This window comes from Cydia splendana, chromosome 10 (assembly GCF_910591565.1).
Source record: "Cydia splendana chromosome 10, ilCydSple1.2, whole genome shotgun sequence".
In the NCBI taxonomy this organism is placed as follows: domain Eukaryota; kingdom Metazoa; phylum Arthropoda; class Insecta; order Lepidoptera; family Tortricidae; genus Cydia; species Cydia splendana.
The window spans coordinates 20,225,692-20,252,795 of NC_085969.1; the positions used below are offsets into that span (position 1 = coordinate 20,225,692).

At 40.9% G+C, this 27,104-nt stretch overlaps 2 protein-coding genes across 2 annotated transcripts in view; one reads left to right on the forward strand and one right to left on the reverse strand.

Annotated features, from left to right (window-relative positions):
- Positions 1 to 27,104, forward strand: part of LOC134794433 (uncharacterized) — a 399,097-nt gene that overhangs the window by 45,188 nt on the left and 326,805 nt on the right. Inside the window, exon 2 of the mRNA XM_063766246.1 lies at positions 19,968 to 20,000. The gene's annotated coding sequence lies outside the window, so the exon portion shown is untranslated. The remainder of the gene's footprint in view (positions 1 to 19,967; positions 20,001 to 27,104) is intronic.
- LOC134794441 (juvenile hormone esterase-like) lies at positions 22,511 to 25,601 on the reverse strand. The gene is made up of 3 exons (XM_063766253.1): positions 25,441 to 25,601; positions 23,105 to 24,432; positions 22,511 to 22,710 (listed from the first exon to the last, which is right to left on the reverse strand). Exons 1-3 carry the CDS (start codon positions 25,567 to 25,569, stop codon positions 22,536 to 22,538), a joined length of 1,632 nt encoding a protein of 543 aa, XP_063622323.1. The 5' UTR covers positions 25,570 to 25,601; the 3' UTR covers positions 22,511 to 22,535.

Below are 27,104 nucleotides of genomic sequence, written 5' to 3' on the forward strand. Positions count from 1 at the left end.
TCCCAAGCTCCAAGGAACTAAGGACACTCCATCGGGCCTCTTGCCATCATCTCTGATAATGCCAGTCGGCTCAAGAAGAGCAGGCACATTGATGGTGGCAAGAGACCGACGGACTATGTCATTAAGCGACGCATGTCTCGAAAAACGGCCTGCACTTTTTTGACAAGATAATCCGTGGTGTCCCAGTCGGTCCACGTCCGTGCCACAAGAGCATATGTGTGGCGTACACACCGAAACCCCGAGTCGCAAACCAGTCGCCAGTCTAAGGGAGGCCGGATCCAAGAAAGTACCAGTATTGGGCGAAGGATGGGCATGTAGCCAGTAACCGGCTTCCCGGGCTCCGACCGCCAAAAGTCTCGCGCGGTCTGGACCTGTACAGTTGTTTAGGAGAGTATTGTAAGTTAAATCACAGTAAACATTATCCCAACTCCTTTGTGAATTTGGGTTGTCTGGAAATTGTTTGCCCAGGCAAGCAATTTTAAAAGCATTTTTGGCGTCCTCAAAGCCCGCAATCTCACAGTTTGTGGGCAAAGCCCTTAAGATATTTCCTATGAGACCAGACGTGCTATGAGTGGACGCCAAAAAGGCTGGGGAAGCCACACTGGAAATTTTGCGAATTCCTAAACCTCCAAACCGAATGGGGAGGGACGCTTGAGACCAGGAAGGCTCACTTAGCTGAATGTTTAGAATCGTCTCTAAACTAATTTTGATCAAATCATCTATGGGCGACAATAAATTTTGATGTTTCCAGAAAGGACAACAGCGGAGCACATACGTAAATTTAGGGACAAAAAGGCAGAATTTAAGAATCACAAGAGCATAATGAGGGCTAATTTCGAGTAAGCGATCCGTGTGACTTTTGAATTTAGTTATGGAGTTAGAAATATAATCGGGAAAAGATTCTTCGAATATAGGAGAACCCAGGAGGCAAAGAGAATACTTGTCTACTGATTTGATATTGGGAGTCAGATCGTCAAATTTGGGTTGTAAGTTGGTCAAAGTACAAGAAGATTTTTGAATAAAGAGTTCGCATTTACAGAAATTCAGTTCTAAACCAATATTTTCGAAACTACTCTTAATAAAAGACAAATCAGAGAGTACAGTATTCACGTCACCTCCTAGGGTTCCGTCATCTAAGTACCACACATTGAATTTTGATTTTAAATTTTTGATAATTGGATTTATAGCCAAACTAAAAATTGCTGGCCCGAGAGGGTCACCCTGCTGACAGCCAACCTCGGAAGATAATTCATGTGACTTGTACATTAATTTAGATGAGTCTGAATAGCAAAAGAAAAGGTAATTGTATAGTTCCGGAATTTTGTCCTTAACTTCTGTCAGCAAGGTGTCTCTACTAACCGAATTAAAAGCATTTTTAACGTCAATTTTGACAACAATTTCGCAATCATCGAGTGAAAGGTAGGTCCTTAGGGCATGGACGGCTGCCTCGCACCCACCTTTCGTGCCGAAACCTAGCTGTATTGGTTCAAAAAGGGATTGTAATTTTGATCTAATGTGTCTAACCGCAATTTTGGAAGCCAGACGTCGTAAAGTTGACCCCACCGCAATGGGTCTCACCCCTCCGTCCTTTTTGGTTAGGGCGATCAGGTTTGCCCCGTATAGAATCGGGACGATATTAGTGTTAATTTTGCCTGAAAACATAAAATTTATTAATTTAGTAAGGGAACAGACAAGCTGCTCACCTGCGTCGCCCACGGAATGAGAAATAAGATCTTTCAAATGTTGGGGCGAGATCCCATCCAGGCCGGCCGCCGAACCGGCTTTGAAAGAAAATATGGCGTCAATAACGTCTTTGCCTTCGATTTGGAGGCAGGCCTGGTCAGCTGTAGGTGGGGCAAACGAGTGTGGTACTGAAGGAGCCGGGGGATGTTTAGATCGTAAGGCCGAGAGGGTATCGGGAGTATCTGGCGATAGCACGTCGTTTGTGAAAAGAAGACGAGCGGCACCTAATCGCCGTCGCTAATTTTGCTTTCAATTAATTTAGTTCTATTGAAAGTGGATGAGCTACATCCAGAAGGTCGAGAAATGTGTGGAGTTGTATTCGAAACGCAATTGTTTTTGATTTTTTGTGTTAAAGAAATTGTCTTATCCTTCTTGGCATGAAGGGTTTTGAATGAGAAAAGGAAAAGATTATGCCAATCATCAATTTGATTATTTTCCACACATTTTGTAAGTAGGCCTGAAAGGTGTTTAGCGACTGTGATCCTGGCGCCGCGCGGAACTCTTTTAATAACGGGCACATTATTTTTAAGTTCGCTAAGGTGTAAATGGAAAGGGATAGAATTTGGATGGTCAGAAAGGGGGGTGGTCAAAAGGGATGGGCCTAAATTTAGACCGGCGTCATTTTGGCTGATACAAAGACGGTGTTTTTTGGAAATATGAATATTGAGGCCTCTCTGCGTTTTAAAAGAGTTATCGCATTGTACACAATTAAAATTTGGATATGGCGTGCCATCGCCTGATTGAGTTGCGGCATGCATCCACTTACCGGAACTACACAGCAGTAATTAAAGCACAAAAAACTTAAAGATAAAATAACAAGATTCACTAGAAATACAATATATAGTTCGTTGTAGACGTTGACATCGGCCGTCAGGGCGACACGACGTAGCCGTGCAAGACCGCAACGTCTGAAACAAAAAGATATGTTATTATTTGTTCAGTACTGGGCCTGCCCACACTATTGCACAGTAATCTGGTGTTTTTTGATAAAATAAAAGCAGTTTTAGGCATCTAGAGCCATGTATAATTTGAAAAATAAGCCAAAAATATCGCTGTGCAAAGTGACAGACAGAAGGTTGACATTAACATTCTAAAATATATATTACACTTTTATACATTTCACCGTAAGGCAAAAAAATATTTTACTATACATTACCTTAGCTTAGAGCATATTATTTATCTGTGGTTGGGACATCTTCATATTATAAAATAAAAACAAGTGTAATGCCAGGGCTCGGAACCGGTTTTTTTAAATCCCAAAATAGCCCAATATTTATAATTATTTTATGCTCTTTACGTACGACTGAATCATGTATTTAGGTAACAACCGTATTATTAGATTGTCCCATTCAAAGCGAAATAATAAACCAAAGAACGAAAAGGAACGTAATAATACCGGTATTTTATGTATGAAGAAAAAATCGGTTCCGGGCCTTGGTAATGTCGAATATCAAATCTAAAAACGTATGAAAAAGGAACCTCGACACGAAAAGGAGAAGAAAACATCAAAAACATTTTTAAAGTGTAAAACAAAACAGCATGTGTAATGCTGTTGCTGCTTGCGCACTATTACCACTGTACAACCTTAGAGATCTTTTCGGTACCTATCTAACGGAAAAGAAATAATCGTAAATTGTTTCCACATGTGAAAATTTTGCACTTTGACTTCGTCATAGCTGTAAAACTGATTTTTAGCCTACCGCACAAAACTTTGTTCGCGGTATAGTTTGTAGCTTCCTAATAGAGCCCGACGGCAAATCCTATTGTCTATTGTTAAGTAAAACCGCGTATGGATTAGCCGTCGGGCTCTATTAGGAAGCTACAAACTATACACTTATGGGATCACTTCGGTCTTGAAAATCAGTTAAATTTGTTTTTTAATACCCTTAAATCAATATACCTCCAAATATTTTCTACTTAAGTTTTTTTTTTATTAAATCAGTCCGTCCAAACTGCATCCTGCCCGTTACCTCAAAATACACCTGAAAATGTAACTTTTCTTTAAAAACTTGTCCCAACTCCAATCACCGTTCCGACGATGCCAATTCCAGACAAAGTTTCGGATGTTCGCGGAATATTGCGAAGAATTGGCTGCAGGGATGGTATTAGGTACAGTCACTTAAGTACAGGTGAGTTGAACGTTCCAACATAAATGTCTGTAAAAACCGGACAAGTGCGAGTCGGACTCGCCCACCGAGGGCTCCGTACTTTTTAATATTTGTTGTTATAGCGGCAACAGAAATACATCATCTGTGAAAATTTCAATTGTCTAGCTATCATGAGATACACTGCCGTATTCGAACTTCAAGATATTCACAAGAGACGACACTTACTAGATCCATTCTAGATATGTACGTTATAGTTTAGATATCAACTAGTTCTCTTTTGCAGCGCAATTCGGGCAACCAATGTCACTTTTACGTTAGATAGCGTAAGATATCTATTAGATGTGAATTGGATCTCTAAGTCATATCCTGAGGAAACCGTTCAAGAGTATCTCCAAAATCGCGCAAATGTCATATTTGACAGGTAAGATCTTAAACATATCGTTATCGTATCTTGGTGATGTCTAAAGGATATCTAATAGATGTCCATTTCAAAATCCGAATCGGGCCCACAGCCTGGTGACAGACAGACAGACAGTGGAGTCTTAGTAATAGGGTCCCGTTATTCCTCTTTGGGTAAGGAACCTTAAAAACTAGAGTCTTCGATTTCTTCTCTTTAAGGCACTTTTAACTTTTAAAGACCTTTCTTTTAAGACTCAACTTAATGCAAATGTTTTCTTCATAATGACTCACAGAGTTTTTTATTTATTTATTTTATTTAATGTTTATTGCACAAGGAAAATACAAACGTATTACAAAAGGCGAACTTAATGCTACAAGGCATTCTCTATCAGTCAACCTTCGGGCAAAGCAGATAATTTGTAGGCGGTGCAACAACATGTTGTAATTACAAACAAATTAGGTACTTTTACACAACTAATACAACTAATATAATTATTACTGACAAATATGATAGCCCAATTCTCGCATATTGGATTGGGCAAATTAAAGGGGTGGCAACTAGCCCTTATTGATAATTAATTATGTACGTATTCCTAATACTAACCTCTAGCTGTAAGTTTAATTTATTTGTTTTCATTTCACTGTGTTACTAACAACTATGAAGCCTGTGTTCTTCGAAATAAAGATATTTTATTATTATTTTTCTCTTTATTTATTTTTCGTCTTAAATTAGGTTTGTTATAATATGAATATAAAAGTAAAATATAAAAACTATTACAAAACAATAAAAAATACATATAAACACATTATAAAAAACCTAACCTAGGGTGCCGCCGGCAGCGGAGCTTGGCCCAAGCTGCCGGTGGTCAGGGCCGCAGAGTGAGGAACCGACGTACTATACGCGCCGTGTCCAATATTACCGCCTTCTGCATCTGACCCTTGATCCAACCACCCAGCGAGAGTCTCTCTAGGTGTTGGTCGAGACTCTTCGCTATGAGACCGTTCGCTGACACAACTGTCGGAACAATGATCGTCGAGTCAACATCCCACATGGCGGTAATCTCGTGAGCTAAGTCTAGGTACTTGCTGGACTTGTCCTTCTCGGCCTTCACGAGATTCTCATCATGGGGGATGGTGACGTCGGCGAGCACGGCCCGGCGCTGCGATCGGTCTATCAGCACGATGTCAGGCTTATTGGCGACAATAGTCCTGTCAGTGATGATAGATCGATCCCAATAGAGCGTGGCACGACCATTCTCGAGAACAGGCGCAGGTAAGTACTTGTAGTACGGTACTTCGCGGTCCACAAGGCCGTATAGAAGAGCAAGTTGCTGGTGAATAATCCTGGCTACGAGATTATGTCTGTGCAAGTACTCACCGTTAGCAAGATGAGAACAACCGGAAATGATATGCCTGAGTGACTCTCCGGGACGGCGGCATGCCCGACAAATGTCGACCGTACCGTCCTTCAGGATATATTATTTTTCTCTTTATTCAATTAGGGTCTTAGGTTAGGGTTTTACAATGTGAGTATAAAAGTAAAATATAAAAACACTTACAAAACATAACAAAAATATATAAACACATTATAAAAAACCTAACCTAGGGTGCCGCCGGCAGCGGGGCAGGGTCCAAGCTGCCGGTGGTCAGGGCCGCAGAGTGAGGAATCGACGTACTATACGCGCCGTGTCCAAAATTACCGCCTTCTGCATCTGACCCTTGATCCAACCACCCAGCGAGAGTCTCTCTAGGTGTTGGTCGAGACTCTTCGCTATGAGACCGTTCGCTGACACGACTATAGGAACAATGATCGTCGAGTCAACATCCCACATAGCGGTTATCTCGTGGGCTAAGTCTAGGTACTTGCTGGACTTGTCCTTCTCGGCCTTCACGAGATTCTCATCATGGGGGATGGTGACGTCGACGAGCACGGTCCGGCGCTGCGATCGATCTATCAGCACGATGTCAGGCTTATTGGCTACAATAGTCCTGTCAGTGATGATAGATCGATCCCAATAGAGAGTGGCACGACCATTTTCGAGAACTGGCGCAGGTGAGTACTTGTAGTACGGCACTTCGCGGTCCACAAGGCCGTATAGGAGGGCAAGCTGCTGGTGAATAATTCTGGCTACGAGGTTATGTCTGTGCAAGTACTCGCCGTTAGCAAGATGAGAACAACCGGAGATAATATGCCTGAGTGACTCTCCGGGACGGCGGCATGCCCGACAAATGTCGACCGTACCGTCCTTCAGGATATATTTCCGATAGTTGTTCGTCATCATCACTTCGTCCGCAATTGCACAGGCAAAACCCTCGGTTTCTCCGAAGAGGTCCCCGAATCGTAACCAGTTCACCGACGCGAGCAGGTCCACATCGGGTCCCGTGAGGGCCTTGTAGAACCGCCCGTGTAGCACCTTACTCTCCCATGCCGCCTTGCGATCCGCAGTACTTAGTACCACAGGTTTGCGCCAGTTCTCGTTTGCCAAGGAGAGCGGCGTGAGGTTCCTGTCTACTGCCACCACATCACGATGCATCCCACACTCGTTGTTAAGGAAATAATTCCTGAGATTGTACACCTCGCGGTTGTGGAGATCCTTGGCGTTTAGGAAGCCTCGGCCTCCACACTTCCGTGGGATGTACAATCTCATAACTGACGAGCGTGGGTGTAGCATGCGATGTGTGGTGAGCAGTGACCGGACCCTCCGATCCAGGGCGTCCAGCTCGGTCTGAGTCCACCTTAGTATGCCAAAGGAGTATGTGAGTAGGGGCATTACCCAGGCGTTGAAGGCGCGCACTTTGTTGCCTCCTGACAAAAGACTGTTAAGGACTTTTGTGAGCCGACTGAAAAAGCGCTCCTTCACCGACCGTCTAATACCTTCTTCCTCAATACCCAACGACTGTGACATGCCAAGGTATTTATAGGTTTCTGATTCAGAGATGGATCTGAAAGACATTGTCTCAGAAAGTTGTAAATTTGTTGAATTTACAACTTTCCCCCGCTGTACATGCATAACCGCACATTTATCGACACCAAACTCCATGTTGATGGCATTACTGAAGACTTCGGTAGTTTTCAGTAGCTCCACCAAGTCTTGGCTATTTGGTGCAAATAATTTGAGATCATCCATGTACAGAAGGTGAGAAATGACTTCACCCCCTCTCCGAAGCCGGCAACCTAGTTCTAAATCCTTCAGCAAGGTACTGAGAGGATTCAGAGCTAGGCAGAACCACAGAGGACTCAGGCTATCACCCTGAAATATTCCTCGCTCAATCCTTATAAAATCCTGCGGGCCAGGGCTCTCATCCCCGCCTCCTGGTTGACGAAGGACTGTGGTCCATTGCCTCATACATGCGCTTAGAAAGGCTCTTAAAGCTGTATCAACTTTATACAGCTCTAAGACCCTCTCCAGCCATGAGTGAGGCACCGAATCATAGGCCTTCTTGTAGTCAATCCAGGCTGCTGAGAGGGCCCCCCTGTTCCTCCGGATTTGTTGGCAGATGGTCATGTCTATGAGGAGGAGCTCTTTAGTACCACGGGACCCAACCCTACATCCATTTTGAGCAGAGGCCAAAATATTGTTTGCGACAATGTGCGCGTTGATTTTTGCTCTCAAAATGGATGTAAGGAGCTTGTAGAGTGTAGGCAAGCATGTGATGGGTCTGTAGTTCTTCGCTTCCGTGGTACTACCGGACTTATAGAGCAGGAAGGTGACACCAGTTGTTAAGGAAGGTGGGGGAGAACCAAGCTCGAGGGCTTGTTGAAATTGTGCTGCCAAGCAGGAGTGTGAGCATCGGAACCATTTTAGCCAGAAGTTGTGCAATCCATCCGGCCCAGGACTTTTCCAGTTCTGGGCCGTGCGAATGGCACAACTTACGTCATCGGGGCTGATGGTGACTGCCCCCATAGGTTCGATGGACTCGCACTCACGCTCGACAACACTCATCCAACTCCCCTCGGTGTGTCCGACAGGCACTGACCAGATGCTACGCCAGAAGTCATTCATGACAGTAGCATCCGGTGGCTGCGAGTCGGACGCACGAGGGTTGGTTTCCTCCCACTTTCGGTACATCTTCCTTTGGTCACTCTGGAAAAGACGGTTCTGCTGGAATCGGTCCACACGCTCTCTGTAGCGGCGAATACGGTTTGCCCATGCATAGACTTTCTGCTTTAGAAAGTCGATGCGCTCCGTAATGTTGGCCATGTAGTCGCGGGGCCTAATATCCGTCCCCGCGAATGCCTGGTTTACAAAGCGCATTACTCGGGGGCGATTGTTGCCCCCCCTGAAGCAGATCAGCTTTGCGATAAGAGTCCTAAAAGAGCTGATACGTCGCTCGATCCGTATTTGCCATGCGGGGGCACCCCCGGCGGTCCTAGGTGCACGTTCAGAGTCCTATATTATTTTTATTATTACATAGATTACAAAAATCGAATTTTTAAAACTCGAAAAACCAGTCTACTAAGTAAACGGAGTTTTATTATAAAATGTATATTATGAAAGTTCTCATCAGGTTTAGTTTTTTAGCGTTCGACTTGAAAGTTATAAGCACTCGGAATATAAGGCCAGGTGCACCGCCCAGGCTATGTCGCCATTTATCCAGCGCTCGTTATCCTGAATCGGCAGAATTGTATTAAAATGGCTTGTAATGTCTAGGTCGGAGAAAGTTTTAGACCAAAAGGAAGCGAATGGTTTCATTTAACTAGGTATTTAAAATGAATGGTATTTTGACTAATTATGACTTATGACAGTTATGATTTATGAGAGAAGAGGAAGACCGAAGATGAGATGGGCAGACACCATAGCAAAAGACATGAGGGCCTGCGACGTTTCAGTAGACGACACGTCCGATCGCGCGAAGTGGAGAGAAAAGACCAGAAAAGCAGACCCCACAATCAGATGGGAATAATAATGCTGAGGAGAGAGAGAGATGACTTATGATAGTTGATTGTAGATGTAGATGGGAGTACCATCATCTTCCTAGCGTTTGTTCCAGCTTTTTGCCTCGCTAAGGGACCCTAGGATCTGCTGGGCAGCCTAATAGAAACAAAAACAATTGACAGCCTTCTTACCTTTCTGGAGCGGTGGTGGCCGAGTGGATGTGACGTCCGACTTTCAATCCGGAGGTCGCGGGTTCAAATCCTGGCTCGTACCAATGAGTTTTTCGGAACTTATGTACGAAATATCATTTGATATTTACCACTAGCTTTTCGGTGAAGGAAAACATCGTGAGGAAACCTGCATACAACTGCGAAGAAATTCGAAGGTGTATGTGAAGTCCCCAATCTGCATTGGGCTAGCGTGGGGACTATAGCCCAAGCCCTCTCGCGCATGAGAGGAGGCCTGTGCCCAGCAGTGGGACGTATATAGGCTGAAATTATGATTACCTTTCACTCTTCTTCTTTATCTGCGTCTCTATTGCTCGAATATGCAAGAGCGATAAAGAGGCAGGTAACGATCGATTTTTGTGTTTCGCGTTAGGCTCTAGAAACTAGGCCTTACTTATTGGGATTAAGTTTAGTTGCCTAGCGATTTTTCCATCAGCAGAAGGATAATATTAGTAAATATCAAATGATATTTCGTACAATTAACAATTTTCGGACGCATTTGCAAATCACGATTAAACGAAATACGCGTAAATGAAACCATCCACTTTAGCTTAAAGTTAAATCAGAAACCTGTCCACGGGCGCAGCCAGGTTTTAGTATCGGGGGGGGGGGGGGGGGGGGGGGGTTTCAAGAAAATAAAACGACTAAAAGTACATAAAATAACCCTTACACAAGAAAAATATTAGAGACTAGCTGTGCCCGCGGCTCCGCCCGCGTGGAATTCTGTCTGTGTCAGTAAGCGGCTAATTTCTAATCCTAATTTCTCTCCCTGTCCCCTGGAGGCGGAACTTGAAGTAAAGTTGACAGATGGATATGCTAGAGGACAGTAGACCAGATAAAATATTTTAGGTACCACTAAATAAAACTACACTCCAAAATCAATAGTTTTTTTCGCCCTTATTATAATTTTACACGTGATTTTAACGACAGAGTAGGTGTATATCGGACGATACAGTAAGGTATACGCACGCGAGCGAAAGCGAAGCGGCCTGCCTGGCTAGAGCGCCACTCACCGTGGTCTTCTTCAGACTCCTGAGGAAGAGCGCGTGCCGTTTGTAACCTCAATGCGTTGCGAGACTTTCGCGTATGATTCGATTTTTTTCGGAAAGGCATGGAAATGTGTATAAAATGCGAGTCCCAAATCGTTTGACTCCGCAAACGACCAGTGCCGGATTAAGATATTTTGATGCCCTAAGCATTTCTAGACCATGGTGCCCCCTCTCCCTAGGGTCATCAAGATTACATTGAATTTTTTTTGGTCAATTGAGTGACGTTCATTGCCGCAGTACAGCTGAGAATGGAAATCAGTCATATCATTTTATCACGAAAATTGACAGTGCCGCAGCAGTAACTTTGCAACAGAGTACCTAATGCTGCTGTAGTCGCCATATCTTAGAATTGAAATGAAAACGCGAGCGGAGCGAGCGCACAAAATTTTTCGATATAAAAACGCAATTTGATAGACAGTTGTACATTTTTACTTTTAGTATGAAAATCAGTCACATAATTTTATCACGAAAATTGACAGTGCTGCAGCAGTAATGTAGCAACAGAGTAATGCTGCTGCAGTCGCCACCCGAAAGTCACCTTTGTCATATCTTAGAAAGTCATTGAAAACGCGAGCGAAGCGAGCGCGAAAATTTTTCTATATAAAAAACGCAATTTGATAGACAGTTGTACAGTTTTACTTTTAGTATGGAAATCAGTCACATCATTTTATCACGAAAATTGACAGTGCTGCAGCAGTAACGTAGCAACAGAGTAATGCTGCTGCAGTCGCCACCCGAAAGTCACCTTTGTCATATCTTAGAAAGTAATTGAAAACGCGAGCGAAGCGAGCGCGAACATTTTTCGATATAAAAAACGCAATTTGATAGACAGGTACATTTTTACTTTTAGTATGGAAATCAGTCACATCATTTTATCACGAAAATTGACAGTGCTGCAGCAGTAACGTAGCAACAGAGTAATGCTGCTGCAGTCGCCACCCGAATGTCACCTTTGTCATATCTTAGAAAGTAATTGAAAACGCGAGCGAAGCGAGCGCGAAAATTTATCGATATAAAAAACGCAATTTGATAGACAGTTTTACATTTTTACTTTTAGTATGGAAATCAGACACATCATTTTATCACGAAAATTGACAGTGCTGCAGCAGTAACATTGCAACAGAATAATGCTGCTGCAGTCGCCACCCGAATGTCACCTTTATCATATCTTAGAAAGTAATTGATGCGATCCGATAATCGACGATGGCGGAGAAATCCAAAATCCAAACCACCGTATACTATAGGCAAAAAGAATAGATAGTATAGAGGGGTCCTGTCATTGTAAATTTTGTAGTCACTGTAAATTTACTGCCATCTATCGACACACGACTAAAACTCAAAATGAAAACGTATAAAGTTATCAAAAAATGTATATATATGGATAAATTATTTTATTATTTTTATATCATTTTGATCCATGTTCATTCACTGATATCTATGTGTTAAAATTGTTAAATATGAAACGGTGTCGTCACGCCATCTAGCCGACCATAGGCCAAAGGTGTGTGCGACATCTATTCGAGAATGACTTTTACTTGAATTCCGAGGCACGTTTTTTCCTTAGACTTTATTCGTCTTATACGAAGTTACATATGTCTTTGCTATAGGCTATAGGTAATAGTTAGTAATCAATGAAATATGCCGCACGCCTGTTCTTATTTTAATTCTATGAATGTTAATATTCTGAACTTTTCGGGGGGGGTTTGAACCCCCAACCCCCCCCTCCCCCCCCCCCCTCCCTGGCTACGCCCGTGAACCTGTTACTAACATGTACTTAGAGTCGCCATCGGATATATCGGAGCGGCCAAGTAGCTCAAAAATATCTGAACACGTATTCTAACGCCTTGACAATAGAACAATAGAATAGAGGCGTGTTCAGATATTTGTGAGCACATTGGCCGCTCCGATATATCTGATGGCGACTGTACTTATCAAACAATAGCCAAATAGAAGACTACCCTTACATAACAGCTATTGAAAAATCCCTTTGAATATAGAATTTGTTCCATGGGAATAGGGTATAAAATTGAATGAGTTTTCCAATAGTTTTAATGGCTGGTATGCGTGGCAGTATTAACCGGCTAATGGTGGCATATAGTTGACCACAGATTACCACGTACAGACTCTATTCCATAAAGAGTTTACAAAAACCGTAAAGTCACGGACACATGAGAGTCGCTTAACTTCAAACGGGTAAATCCGTCAGATTATGCGATTTTGGTATTAAGAAAAGGTAATAGGAATATTTGCTGAGAGGGTCGAAAGGATTTACCCGAGTTTGAAGTTTAAGCGACACATGCAGGCGTTCTTCTAGGTGACTTTCGGACGTCAACTGCGGCGTCGTTGTTGCTGCTGCTGTATCTGTCAATGCCCTTGATAAAAATGAGTGAAGGAATGAACGTCATAATCGCGGCAATTATGTGGCGACGAACTCCACTCTCAGGGAAATAGACAGGTACGGAGGCGGCAACACCGACACCGCTACAGTAATGTAGCTGCAGTTGACATTCGAACCTCACCTTTACTTGTAAAATTGTATCTTATATTATCAAACAAATCAGCAAACCAACCCACCAAGACAAATCCATCTGATCGATTCTGACTTCTGTGAGAATAAAATATTTATTTTATGAGTATGTGTATTAACTTGGTATTGTTTACTTGAAATTATTAAGTCATATTTTAATCAGTCATCCGAAAAGATCTTAGGGGCAAAATTAATAAAAAAGGCTAGACAAGGGTTGCCGGTCGAAGTATTTTACAGGTTATTAACCCTAGTTAAGTTACCACCAAGTTGATATTAGAGGTAACTACTGGGATTTTTTTTCCCACCTTTTATCACTGGTAACTACTGGGAAAAATAATTCCCAGTAGTTACCACAAACTCGGGTCAATACTACTTAATAAAAATGACCATGAATGAAATGATACAGATGGGGCTAGCATTAGTTTTACCTGTCCAACCCCATTATTGATTTGTCTAGCAGGTATCTAGGTAAGTGACCTGTGAGCCTGTCTGACCGCCGACCGCTGTATGCGATAAAGTTACCTTCTGTGGTGGTGCTACAACAAGCATAGAGCTATCGCTCTATGGAATACTTTGGAAACTAGTCGGTTACTCGCATTCCGCAACATAATAAGTACCTACTTGTGTATATTAAGTTTCTGACAAACTCTGATACTAAAGATTGCATCGGGTCGATTCGATCCGACCCATACAATATAAAATTTATTTTCTGGTTTTTTTCAAGATTAACACAGGTTTGAATAAAAACTATAAATTAATTCTTGATATCCCTGAGTAACTAAAATGTCAGACGTTCAGCGCTTTATGATTCACAAAGTTTTATGATGGGGCCATGTCGTACAGCTGCGTACCCACAAATGGTCTCTCCGGAGGATCAGCGCTGACTTTTGGGTTAGCATTATGCTGAGGCGGGACCATTTCGTGGTAAACATACTTACATACATATAATCACGCCTATTTCCCGGAGGGCTAGACAGTGACCACGGATTTCCACTTGCTACGATCTTGACATACCTCTTTCGCTTCCTTCACTTTCATAACATTCCTCATACACGCTCGCCGGTTTAGGGTGCTCTTGACGGCCTTTCTTCTTTCTTCGTGGTAAACTATTTATTTATTTTATGTGTAAATTTCTTTGTTATTTTATACTTGTGTATGATATAGTTTATCACGAATAAATGCGGTTTAATGCGAAATACAAAGCAAATATTTTAATTCAGAAACCGGTAAACCTACGAAAGGGCAACCGCACGCACAGCTCCAGTTTATCCCCGCGACCGCGGGCCGCACTTTTCAAAGCCAAAGCTGGCTTTAGACAAATATTTGGGCCGCTCGAAGTGGGAAGACAAACAGAGTTATGTGGCTTTGATATTCACGGGGCTGGATGCCATTTTCCTTGGTCACCTGCCATTGAAGTTGTGTTTTCCTTGTAATTAAACTGCAAATTATTGTACTTGTGTTATTGTGTTGTAGGAACGAAAGGTCCGATCGCTGTGTGCTCCAGCCTATGGTTGTCGCCTTAACCGAAGCCGGTCGCGCAATGTCGTGACCAGCGGGCGCAGCATGTTTCCATTTTTATCGCCTGTCACTATGTCGTTTTGCACTTACCTTGTTAGAACGTGTCACAGGCATGGTGACAAGCTATAAAAATGCGACAGTGCTACCGCCGCTGGCCGTTAGGCAGTTAATATGACGTTATACGATACCTAATCTCTTTTATTTGAGTAGGAATATAAAAGGATATCTACGTCTATTCCGGGTTCAAAGGAAAATTACTAGTTCACCTTAGTTCACATTCAACCCACGCCAGAAATCTTTACACATCCTAATGGGACGTGCAAAGTGTCACATCACCCGGCAGTAATAAAAAACAGATTTTTCACTAAAAGTGTAAAAAATGGAGCACAAAATATGTAAATACGTGAGGGGTCCCAACCGTGATAAATGATGGCCGGTTATGATTAATGGTGCATTGACTGGGCTTTAATGGTTTATTTAAAGGTACTTTCTAAGTGAGAGGTACAAGCAATTCGTAGTCTACCCAGAGGCCTTGGTAGGCTTGGAGGAGAAAAAACGCCACTACTGAAAACGTAACCAAACGAACCAAAAAATGGGGACACTTTTTTATCAGTAAAAATGGAAAGAGCTCGAGTAGAAACACTAGAAATCATGGTCTAATAAAACATGGTCTTCTATTCCCAGAGTGACACGGGCCTACGTCACAATAACATTGCCACTTTATTTCAACATAACATGTTACATGGGTACATTATACCTATGGTTAATAAGTTAAAATATTTCTTTATAATTTTATAATTTTCATTTATATGTATTTTATCTTAAATTTTACAATAACACGTCATTTTTAATTATTCGTTAGTAATATCTTCCGATTCACGAAAGAAATTTCAGACGTTCGGGTAATTCTGTTTACATTACTGGCAACACAGGATAGCGCTGTCACATTTGACAATTCGGATCTAGATAACTTCATGCCCTGACCGTCATCCTTGTCGAACGCGTGTTAATTGTTATTTCCTTCTCGCTCAGTGTCAGCAGTCGCAGTGTTTTCCAAACTTTTCACGTCGTAAGCTTGGTAATTAATGTGTAACTGTGAATTAGTTTTTCATACGTTTGTCTTGTATAGATAAATAAAGTTTAGTTTAATACATTAGATTTGTTTTATTTTACTATGTTTCTACATGAAGAACTTAAAATTAATGCCGTTAAAATAATTTTCACCGTTGGTTAAAATTCTCCCACATTTTAAAGTTTGAGAACCTGTAAACAGCATGATGACGTAGGCCCGTGTCAGTTAGGTCATACGCGAATCTCGGAATAGAGTACCAGGCGGAGTATATTATTATACCATGACTAGAAATAATATAAAAAATCCTAATTCTAACACAAAAAATTTTGCTAAGTTAAATAGAAATGCCCATCTGTCATCCCGATACATTTTTCTTTTCGTTTGGGGTTTGTCGATGTACGATCGTCACCTTGGCTAGGCCCCTATAAACGATAATTTACAGCACAATATAAATTATGAGAATAATCTTCTTTTGATTTTTACGGACTGAATATACGAGTACAACACTTAAAGGATGATTACATTATTATTTTATTAAGTAAACTTAAAAAATATTTAAAAAAATCCGGCCAAGTGCGAGTCGGACTCGAGCACGACGGGTTCCGTAGCATTACGCAAAAAATCGCAAAAAAATCACGTTTGTTGTATGGGAGCCCCCACTTAAATATTTATTTTATTTTGTTTTTATTATTTGTTGTTATAGCGGCAACAGAAATACATCATCTGTGAAAATTTCAACTATCTAGCTATCACGGTTCGTGAGATACAGCCTGGCCCCTATTTCACCAACGTGACAGGTGTGACAATTCGACAAGTCTCATTGTTGCTGACGTCACAGGCATCCATGGGCTACGGTTATCGCTTACCATCGGGCGGGCCGTATCATTGTATTATTAAAAAAAACTTTATTATATCGGCAAAAAACAGGTATTTCTCTTGCGATGTTTATGATGATAATGATGACAATTGTCACAAGATTTTAAAGAACTTTCGGTAATTCTTGACAGCAGATGAGTTCTGTGTCGAAATTTCGTGACAATTGTCGTATTTCTTGCGACAATTGTCATTAGCTTCGCAAAATAAGTACTTATTAACTGGCGATATAGTGGAGTTTTTTTTATCAACATGTTGGTGGCAAACAAGCACACCGCCCGTCTGATGGTAAGCGGTTACCGTAACCTATGGAGGCCTGTGACGTCAGTAACAGTGATGTCGACAATTGTCGGACCTGTCACGTTGGTGAAATAGGGGCCTGGTGACAGACAGACAGACGGACAGACGGATAGACGGACAGACCGACAGACGGACAGATGGACAGTGGAGTCTTAGTAATAGGGCCCTGTTTTTACCCTTTAGGTACGGAACCCTAAAAACCACTTTGTTTTATATTTTATTCGTTACACTTTAATCAATGAGTGGAATAAAGCACAGCATTTATTTTCTCAAAACGTTTCAACGGTCGTATGACGGATAGAGCTCTAGGGGATAAAATATCATCCCCGTACGTTTGGGAGAAATCTGTCTCTTTAAAATTGAAATTCGAAGGGGAACAGTGGCTTTATCTCAGAACAAGAACATTTTTCTACTAATCGCCACTTACACCAAGGCTCGGAACCGGTTTTTTCTTTATACAAAAAATATCGGTATTATTATGTTATTTTTCGTTCTTTGGTTTATTATTTCATTTTGAATGGGACAATCTAATAATACGAAGTTGTTACCTAAATATAATGATTCAGTCCTAGGTAAAGAGCATAAAATAATTAAAAATATTGGACTATTTTGGGATTAAAAAAAAAACGGTTCGGAGCCCTGAGTCTTACACCATTCCACTAACCCGGGGTTAATCGGTTAAACCTGGAGTTACCATAGTCACCAGTACAATTTGACACTGGGTAAACGGTTTAACCACTTAACCCCAGGTTAGTGGGGTGGTGCAAGTGGCGCTAAGTGTTCCGTATCGATATATTTATCTTTGACTTGCTTTGCTTATCGATAACCGGTTTGTCGAAGTTTCAATTTGTCAAACACTCGATTAAGCTAGAAAAAGTTCTAGGTCTAGTAATCAAAGCTTATACTGGTTATTTCGATTGTACGACTCTATAACCGATTGTAATAACACTGCATGTATTATAATCCGGAAAGCCTTAGGAATAGGTGGAGCGTAACTGTAGGTACAGGTACCTAAATAGGCCCAACTGTTTACGTATGAACAGTTTCGTCACAAAATGATATGATTAGCACAAGGGTTTCAACGTGTTGCTATATTTAGTAACGCCACATTTAGTATTCCCAGATTAAAACGTATTGGTGACGTTTTTCGGGTAAAGGTTACAGTCAAAAATTTAATTTCCGTACTATATCGACTATAGTACCTTGTCACAGTGACAATCAATATGAAAGTCGCGTCGAATGGTACTTACAGATGTAGTTCATACTGGTTTTCCATGGTATTTTCTCGGAAACGTTTGTATTTGTCATACTACTTCAGTCAACCTTAGTACTTTTTGTACCGAGACTGACTGAAATAGCAAGACACGTTCGTACGATTCCGTGAAAAAACGATGGAAAATAATTATGCACTAAGTACATCGATACTGAAATTAAATTCCTTGACCGTACCTTATGGCGGTCGGCGCTTATGCTATAGGGTATTTGACTACTAGTCAAATCAGTTTCTTTTTTCGAACTCTCAAAACGATTTTGCTAGTATGGAGTTTATATGAAACACTAGCTTGTGACGTCACAATCAATTACTCTTTATAGTTTTATACGGGTTTTAAAGTATAAATTGTGTTTAAAAATAACTGCTGTCTACGTTTCTCTATTAATCTTCTGGTGCTTTATTTCATACATGCTGTAAAATGATTTATTTTAAATACAGTCAAATACCCTATTATTGACGACCCTCCAATGCTAAATATTAGAGCGGGGCTACACGACGTAAGCACCAACCGCTATAAGGTATCTTTACCCACAGACCGTCACAATTTGGATGAAATCCTCGCCAGTTAGCGGACGCCCTTACATCAACTACACAATTTCATCAATGACACTGATGCATCGAAGCTGCAATCTTCATCCTCGTGTGGTGCAACGTCTCTGGGGCCGGGCTCGGAAACCGTTGATTTTTGAAACCGGTTTCGTTTATTCACCCGGGAAGGAAAATAATTTCGTTTCCGTTTGCGGTTACCGGTTAAAGAACTGTTCTATTGTACTGATTTATGCCAAATTCGTTCGCCTTCCGTTTTTCTGGAATGAAATTAACCGGTTAAATTGAAAATATCGCAGCGAGATCTTAGAACGAGTAAGTATTGCGATCTCTTTCACGTATGACAACGAGTTTAACGACAGTCTCCGAACAAGAGTAACCGGTATTATATCGTTCCCTGCGAACCATAAAATTCCGTTCCCTGATCTTAAGAGAGAGAACGTAATTTTTTAGTTTACGATCCATCAATTTACCGGTTTTTTAATGAACGAAATAATATAACGGTTTTGGAAAGATATTAACAGGTAATCCAATACCGGTTCCGAGCCCTGCTCTGGGGTGCAATTTCCGTATCTCGAATGCCACCGCTCTAACATATTGCATGTTGACAGGAAACTATAATGCTACATGGTACTATATTGCATCTGCAAGAGCATATTGAATGTTTGACTTGGAAAAGATTGCTTCTATTTCTCTAAGGGCGGTTTCAGACTAGAGATTTATACGAGCATATGCATAGGTATGCGCGGGTAAGCTCGTATAGATAAACCGAATGTAGGGAAATGTAACACGCGTATAAGCTCGTACCGCCGGAACGACCGTATACGCCAAATATACGCGCGTAAAAATAAAAATACGCTAGTCTGAAACTGCCCTAACTTTCTTGTCTTGAGTCAAACACTGTATTTATAGTAGAAACACTGCCAGATTAGATCTTTAAGATACGTCAATTAATAGATCTAGAAACGATATGGCTTAGATGTGTCCGTTCCAAAAGTGACGTTTTTGTTTAAAGAAACGTCAGTTTTGACATTAACATAATATATCTAATCCATCGAAAAGTGCTCGAGTGGAGACCACGGACTAGCAAGCGCAGCGTAGGACGTCCACCCACAAGATGGACAGACGATCTTGTTAAGGTCGCCGGAAGACGCTAGATGCGGGTCGCTTCCAACCGGCACGTATGGAGGTCCAAGGGCATATGTTCAGCAGTGGACGTCTTATGGCTGAGATGATGATGATGATGATGATCTAATCCATATCGTTTCTAGATCTATTAATTGACGTATCTTAAAGTTCGAATCGGGCCGATAGTCGAGATTTTTATAACTTTGTTTTCTATTTTACAACTCTACCTGTGTATAATGAATAATTTGCGGACTTTTATTTATATGTTATGTCTAGTATACGAAGTACTTATATCGAATTAAATAATTGTTTTTTTTTTGTTTTCAGGTGTTGGACGGTATGTTGAACTTCTGAATTCCTGTAAGTACTTTAGATTTCCTAAATTACGTAATTCTTAGTTTTAGTAAAACAGCGCGACATGGCTAGTTTAATGATTGACTAGAACCAGCTAGAACCACAGAGAATTAAGTCTAGAACGAAATCACGGGCTTTAATGTGAACGAAATGAAAACGAAGTACATAAGTTATTTTTTTCTTATATATAATAATTATTAATTACTTAGATATAGAAAAAAATGTTCAATTAAATTAAATTTTGGCAATCAAGATTTACTTACTTTTCGACTCATTCCATTAACTTTTTAACGAGTTAATATCAAGCATCTTCTTGTCCATTTGTTTACGTGTTGTTTAAGGATGACTCACGCTAGACCGGGCTGTGCCCGGGAGGCGTCCGACATGTCATTTTCTATGACGGCTGATCGGTGATCACGTGGTGCTTTCCATAGAAAACGAAGCGCCGGAAGCTCCGGCCCGGTCTGGCGTGACTTTATTCGTTATTTATAGCTTAAGCATTCCGCGATAAGATAATCGAAATATGTAACAATCCACGGGAAAAGGTACCTTATGGCAGTTATGGCGGCTGGCATAGCGCCGCAATAATATTGGAGGGGCGTTAATAATAGCGTAAGCGCCAACTGCCACAAGGTACCTTTAACCGTGGGACGTCACATATATAAAAGTACAAGTGAATAATCTACAACCTCGAAGTTTGCCGAAAATTCCATCGTTCGAGAAGCGTAAAAAATGTGAGCGCAAAAATGTCGAAATTCTTCGTCGACACGGTGTAAAGTTTATAAGCGCACCTGAGTCCCCCCACCCCCCCTTTTAGGGAGTATACGGCTGGGGCGGCTGCCGAACTGTGGCTTACTTGGCATGTCGGATAACTCGAATCGTGATAGATATTGGATGGCTTGGCTGGGATCACTTGTGGTTAGTGTCTTACGCACAGACAGCTGCAGAAATATTTTCAGCCCTCTGCAAAGAAATTTCTATGCAGCCCCCTGCAGACCCCCGTCGGTTAATCTGCAGCTGACTGTAAGTAAGTTGTGGAAGGTTCGAAGGAAGCTCATTGATTGGCTCATTGACTGCCTTTGTGCTACCAGTCGGACCACATGAACTTTTTTTGCGACTGGACAAAGGCAGTTGGACCACGTGGCCAGAGCGGCGAATATGAACTGTGGTGAGATTGCATTTGTCTCTTAAACTGTTATCACGGTCTTTGTCAAATGGATAAATTCTGATTGTGACTGCAGAAGGAACGGACGATGGCATAGTCAATTTCCATGATAAAATAAGTGACGGGTATGGATATTTTAATCGCAACAGCAATGCGTGATTAAAGGAAAATTACAATGTCAGCCGTTTCCTGCATATTCAAAATTCACTTCTTAATGACCATCAAGCAAATACCTACATACCTATTCTCTATCAAGTTACACGATACCTGCTGTTTCTGTATTAAAATAAAATAATTACGGTATCTTGGAATATCATCAGTACCATCACACTTTCTCTAATCGCAATCGTACTTGCGTCGAGTCGATCCGGCCCGATCCTTCAAGGATGACTCACGTTAGACTGGGCCGTGTCCGGGCCGGAGCTTCCGGCGCTGACTTTTTTATGACATGACAGGTGAACACGTGATGCTTTCCATAGAAAACGATGCACCGGAAACTCCGTCCCGGACACGGCCCGGTCTAATGTGAGTCATCCTTAAGGCCCGCAGCGAACATGTATGAATGTTTGCCATCCCCCCTCCCCGTGTTACCTCAAGCAATATCAGGTGGTTTATGATCCCGGCGGATTACACCGCGTTTATGCTGATGCAAGCACATTTAATTACCGAAGCTTTACGAGCGAGAGATCTTTATTAAGCTTTCAGCACTAGTGCAGTAAACAGTCCATTGTGTCGAAATTGCCAAAAGATCAATAAATACATTTGAGTGGTTTTTGAGACTTTATTCTTTCATCAAATATCTAAACGCTTACGTCGCCGTGGCAAGAGTGAGAGAGATAGTCATGATCTACATGAACAACACAGACAAACTACACTGAAACAAGTGTCTTCTTTAAAAGACTCTGAAACATAGTTTGAACTTGAATATGGACTTTTGGGGAACCATTAATTACATCATAATACACATCACACATTTTTTTTTACATAATTTATATAAGCATAACTAAATAATATAATTATGTTAGCGGACAGGCCAGATGGTCTTTTGGAAAGACATTGGATCAGGGATCGGATACCGATATTTTTTTGCTTGGGAACGAAACCGGTATTTTTTCATTCTTTTTTAATTACTTCGTTTCGAATTGGGCAATCTAATAATACGAAGTCGTTACCTAAAAACACGACTGAGTTCTACATTTGGAGTATAAAATAATTCGAAATATATGGTTATTTCGAAGTTTTTGGAAAAACCGGTTCCGGTCCCTGCATTGGATGTCTGCACTAAATAAACCCCCAAGCTAGGATATTGATGTTTTAAATTACATAATACAGTGTCAACATATGTTTAGTCTGTGTCGTATAAATAAATTATTTATTTATATATGCGATCGACGGGGTAAATAACGCTTGTAAATGTCCTCCCAGAATTTAAGATGGTCGTCTTCAGGATTGGCGCAGAGCTGCAATTGTTCGCCAACGTCCAAGTAGTTTTGCTTTTCCAAAGTAAATGGTGTCCACTGCACTCCTAGGCTGTTATCCGGGGTTGGGTTTCTGAAAAAAAAAATACGTTTTTATCAACTTACAGGCCTTTATAGGAGTTTTTTACCTAGTAAGTAATAATATTAAGAGCTATTTTTTGAAGTGAAAACTTCTTTAGCGGCGCTGTGCACTTTTTGTAATGGGGAAAAAATGTTAAACTCGTGACAGGTGTCACGTGACCGTACCTACCGTGACTACCCTGGGGATGCCAGCTAGTGGCTATTTTGGCCCATCTGTCATCATGCATCCGGCAGACATGTCCAACCCAGTCCCACTTTAGCCTGGCGGTATTCAGATTTAGAGCTATTAGGCTATTACATAATAAAAAATATTCAAGGTTTTCAGAACCTCTTAATTTCTTAATAACTAATTAAGTACCTACTAAGTGATGAGTACTAAAACTTACCCAAATTTAGCAAAGTTAGTCCACAATTTAGTAACATTATCTATCATTTGGAACGTCTTCGAGCCCGGCTCCGTTCTCTTTATCCGGCCCTTACAAGGGAACAGGTAGGCCAGGTCGTCCACGTGACACGTCGTCTTCTTGTCCCCCACTACCTTCCAATACCCAAACATGTTCGCCATTATGTTCCGCTCCGACTTGCAAGTAAATCGGTAAAAGTATAACTTGTTCGAACTAGAGCCAGCGGTAATTTTCTGCCATTGAATAATGTCGTAAACCATCGCTGCCATAGAAAACATTCTTACCAGGTCATTTATAACTTCAAAAGTCATTTTCTTGTCCTGGAAATAAAACTGTTTGATTTTCCGTCCGACTTCAAATTGGTCTACAAGTGTACAGTGCCAGGTTATTGGTCTAGGGACGTATTCTTCTAAAAATTGGTTGAATCTTGGCATTAGTACGGTAAAGTCGTTTCTACAGGTCATAATAGCAGTCATTATGCCTTCATCCTCCACATAGCCATTCATTACTTCGACTCCCTCGTGTATCCCGCTTCGGACACCATCATATGAATTCCCACTCCAATACCTTTCGATATTGTCAAAATTCTTCTCGCTTACGACTGCGAAATATATTTCAGAAGAATTCTTAGCTTTGATCGCCATCGTTGTTGGTATTTGTAGATTGATCAGGGAATCAACTGGTTGGACTTTGAAGAATTCATACAATACATTGTTGTCAGACGAATGGCAACCCAACTGTTTTGCTAAAGCTAAAACTACTTCCCGAGGTTCAAATGGCATCGACCAAAAGCAAGTGCATGCTCCACTCTGCATGATCGCTCTGCGGAATAGCCCTTTAGTCATTGGCGACATTAAATGAAAAGACACACAAACGCCACCAGCGCTGTTTCCAAATATTGTGATATTTTCTGGATCTCCTCCAAAAGAGCCAATGTTTTTCGTAACCCATCTCATGGCTTGTACTTGGTCTTTCATTCCAGCGTTTCCAGGCGCGTCTTCGGAATCCAAACCAAGGAAACCTAAGACTTCAAGTCTGTAGTTTATGGTGATTAAGATAACATCATGTCTGATCAGGAATTCTGGTCCGTACATGTCATCGTTACTGCCTCCGATGGCAAAACTGCCTCCATGGATATAAAACATGACTGGCAGAGGCTTTTCCGGCTTAAGATTTGGCGTGTAAATGTTGAGATACAGACAGTCCTCGCTTCCCCAGGGGGTTTTTGTTATAGGATTCATTTGGTAGCAGATTGGACCAAAATCTTTCGCGCTTCGAACGCCTGTCCATGGTTTTGGTGGTTGTGGCGCCTGCAGAAAAATACAAAGTTTACAGAATATTAAAAAAAAAGTTTATTTAACAAAATACAACTATGAACAAATGGCGGATTTATTCCCAAAATAAAATTCTAAATTAAATATAAGTACGCCTATTCACAATTTTGTCGATTGCCCGTAAGAGATTAAAAATTTTTCATTACCTACCCGTCCCTGTACTAAATACATACATAATCCACAAAATCATCTTTATTGAGCAATAATTAGGCATAAATAATGATGACAATTATAATTATACAATGCATTCATTATCGCATCGTACAGTCACCTGCAATAATATTATTATGTTGAAATAATATGTTATGTTATTCTTCGAAGGCCGCAAAAATATGTGACCCGCTCTTATGGCTCTACAAATAAGATCGTGTCAGATATTTTTGCGGCCTTCGATGTTCAACATATTATTGCAGGTGACTGTACGTACTTACAGCTAAATTACATGGACACATTATGAATGGCATACATTCATAATGTGGCCATGCAATTTAGCAGCTGAGTGTAGGTACCTATTTACATAAATAATGAATGAGGCCTATTTGCTGTATAATCATAGCTTTGCCATTGACAGAGCGTTAGCGAATTAGCGAAGATCTCCGTTTCAGCTTAGGCAAAAATGATTTCGTATGTCCAGATGTTCTTAACCGATTCTCGTGAAATTTTGTAATCTAGTTCAATAGTTACATAAAAAAATGTCCTGTCCTTTTGTTATGTCCTGTCTCTGCAAAATGTCACAAGATCGATAAGAGTGAAAGAAGAGGGAAGAGGCCTATATCCAAAATTGGATCACCAAAAGGACACCATGATGATGATGATTTACTTGCTGCTGTGGCGCAGCGACCCGAAGTGGATCTTGGCCTCCGACACCAATAACCGCCATGCTACTCTGTCCAAAGCCGTTTCTGTCCAGTCAGCGGCGCCGAGTTAGCTAAGGTCTTTCTGCCCTTCGTCTCTCCAGCGGTATGATGAGTTGATGACCCTTACCTTAAATCTCAAGTCTCCTAGTGGCGGCTCAGCATACGGGATTCCCTTGAAACTATAAAAAGTGCCGCCATATTCGTTTTTCTCATGGGTACCTTCTAACACGCCTTCACTTACACTAACTTTAACCATTTTATATTCGAAACCTGAATTAGATTTCAAAATTTATATATAACTAAGAATCGATTATTAGTTATTAGTCTATTTTATTTCTTAAAACTTTTGAGCATATATTTAAACATATTTATATCGGACTTTAAACTTTGTACACATATTTAATTACACAAACGGGTCTACCGCGATATAATTTCATTGTTTTTACCTTAAATTCCGAACTTTCAGCTCGTTCGTTCGTTCGGTTTCGTTTAAATTTCGGCGTTTGAGTCTTTCCGTGACCACAGCTGGTGCAACTGAAACGTCGGAATTCAAGGTAAAAAACAATTAAATTATATAGCGGTAGACCGTTTGTGTAATGAAATATTTATATCGGGTCTATCTCGAAGCGAATTTATTTTGTTACCTTTATTTCTGACGTTTCAACGCAGGTTACAGGTTGTGGTCGCGGATAACTGATATGAGCCTGATGTCCCAGCAAATTGTCAAACTAGAGATTTTTGTAACCGAACGAAGTCTATGAAAATAAATTTAACAAAATAAATTCGCGATAGACCCTATATAAATATGTTTTAATATTTTATTGCTTGTTTTAAATATTATCGAAATAATTTCATAAAACGCGGTTAAACCAGCAACGGTCAAAGTTAAAGTGATACAGCTACGGAAACTTAATATATGCATATTGAATGATAATATTTGCATTGAATACCTTCGTCCTGATTACATTAACATATATCATTGTTCATTAAGTATATCGACATTTCATAATTATTCGTAGTAAAGAGAGGACTTTGGACAAACGGTCATAAACTTGACAATGGAAAGTAGTTTATTCAAGGAAACAATAGAAGCATTAAAGGTTATGTTCGGATCGAGGCTGCAGCAGCCATTGTCATTGCAACATTGTAAAATGGGGTGAGTAGGGTCAAAACTGAAATTCAAACCTCGATAACATTTTACTTTTACATATGAAAATTGAATGGTGTAGGTATATAATAAGTGTTCCGGACGTTTGTATTCATCATTATTTTGGGTAGTTCCATTTCATAACTTTGACGATAAAGAGGAAAACCCGCCTCACCCCGTAGTGCCTCGTATTTGGGGTGAGAGGGGTTTTCATACAAAGGTGATTTTGGAAGATTGTTGGATCGATTTTTTTTATTATGCGTATTACTATAGCTCCATTTTAAATTGGAATACATTATTTTTGTAGCAGTAGCCTTAAAATCCTTTCTCACCCCCCTGTCAAACCTTCTCTCCCCATTCATAACCCACCTCTCCCCGCGAAACCTACTCACCCCGTTTTACGGTACATTCGGATGGCAACCGCAGCTGCGTTACTGGTGATTCACAAGTGGTGAAATTTTGTTCAGTATGACCATCTTACCATATTTTTGCAACCTAAGATCACGACCCCAAAATCACCAAATATAATTTGTGTAGTGTGTAAATTCAATATGGGTGAATATTAAATTTAAACGGTGGTTAGCATAGGACCTTAGAAGTTTGAATATTTTTACGGTTTAGACTCACTTTGTTTTTAGTCACTG

Bases quoted from the DNA above. Each gene is read 5' to 3' on its own strand.
- LOC134794441 (XM_063766253.1), bottom strand. From the start codon at position 25,569: ATGGTTAAAGTTAGTGTAAGTGAAGGCGTGTTAGAAGGTACCCATGAG. The intron at 24,433-25,440 runs GTAAGGGTCATC...ATTTTTCTGCAG, and splicing joins TAGGAGACTTGAGATTTAAG to GCGCCACAACCACCAAAACC. The intron at 22,711-23,104 runs GTAAGTTTTAGT...TTTTTTTTTCAG, and splicing joins ACTAACTTTGCTAAATTTGG to AAACCCAACCCCGGATAACA.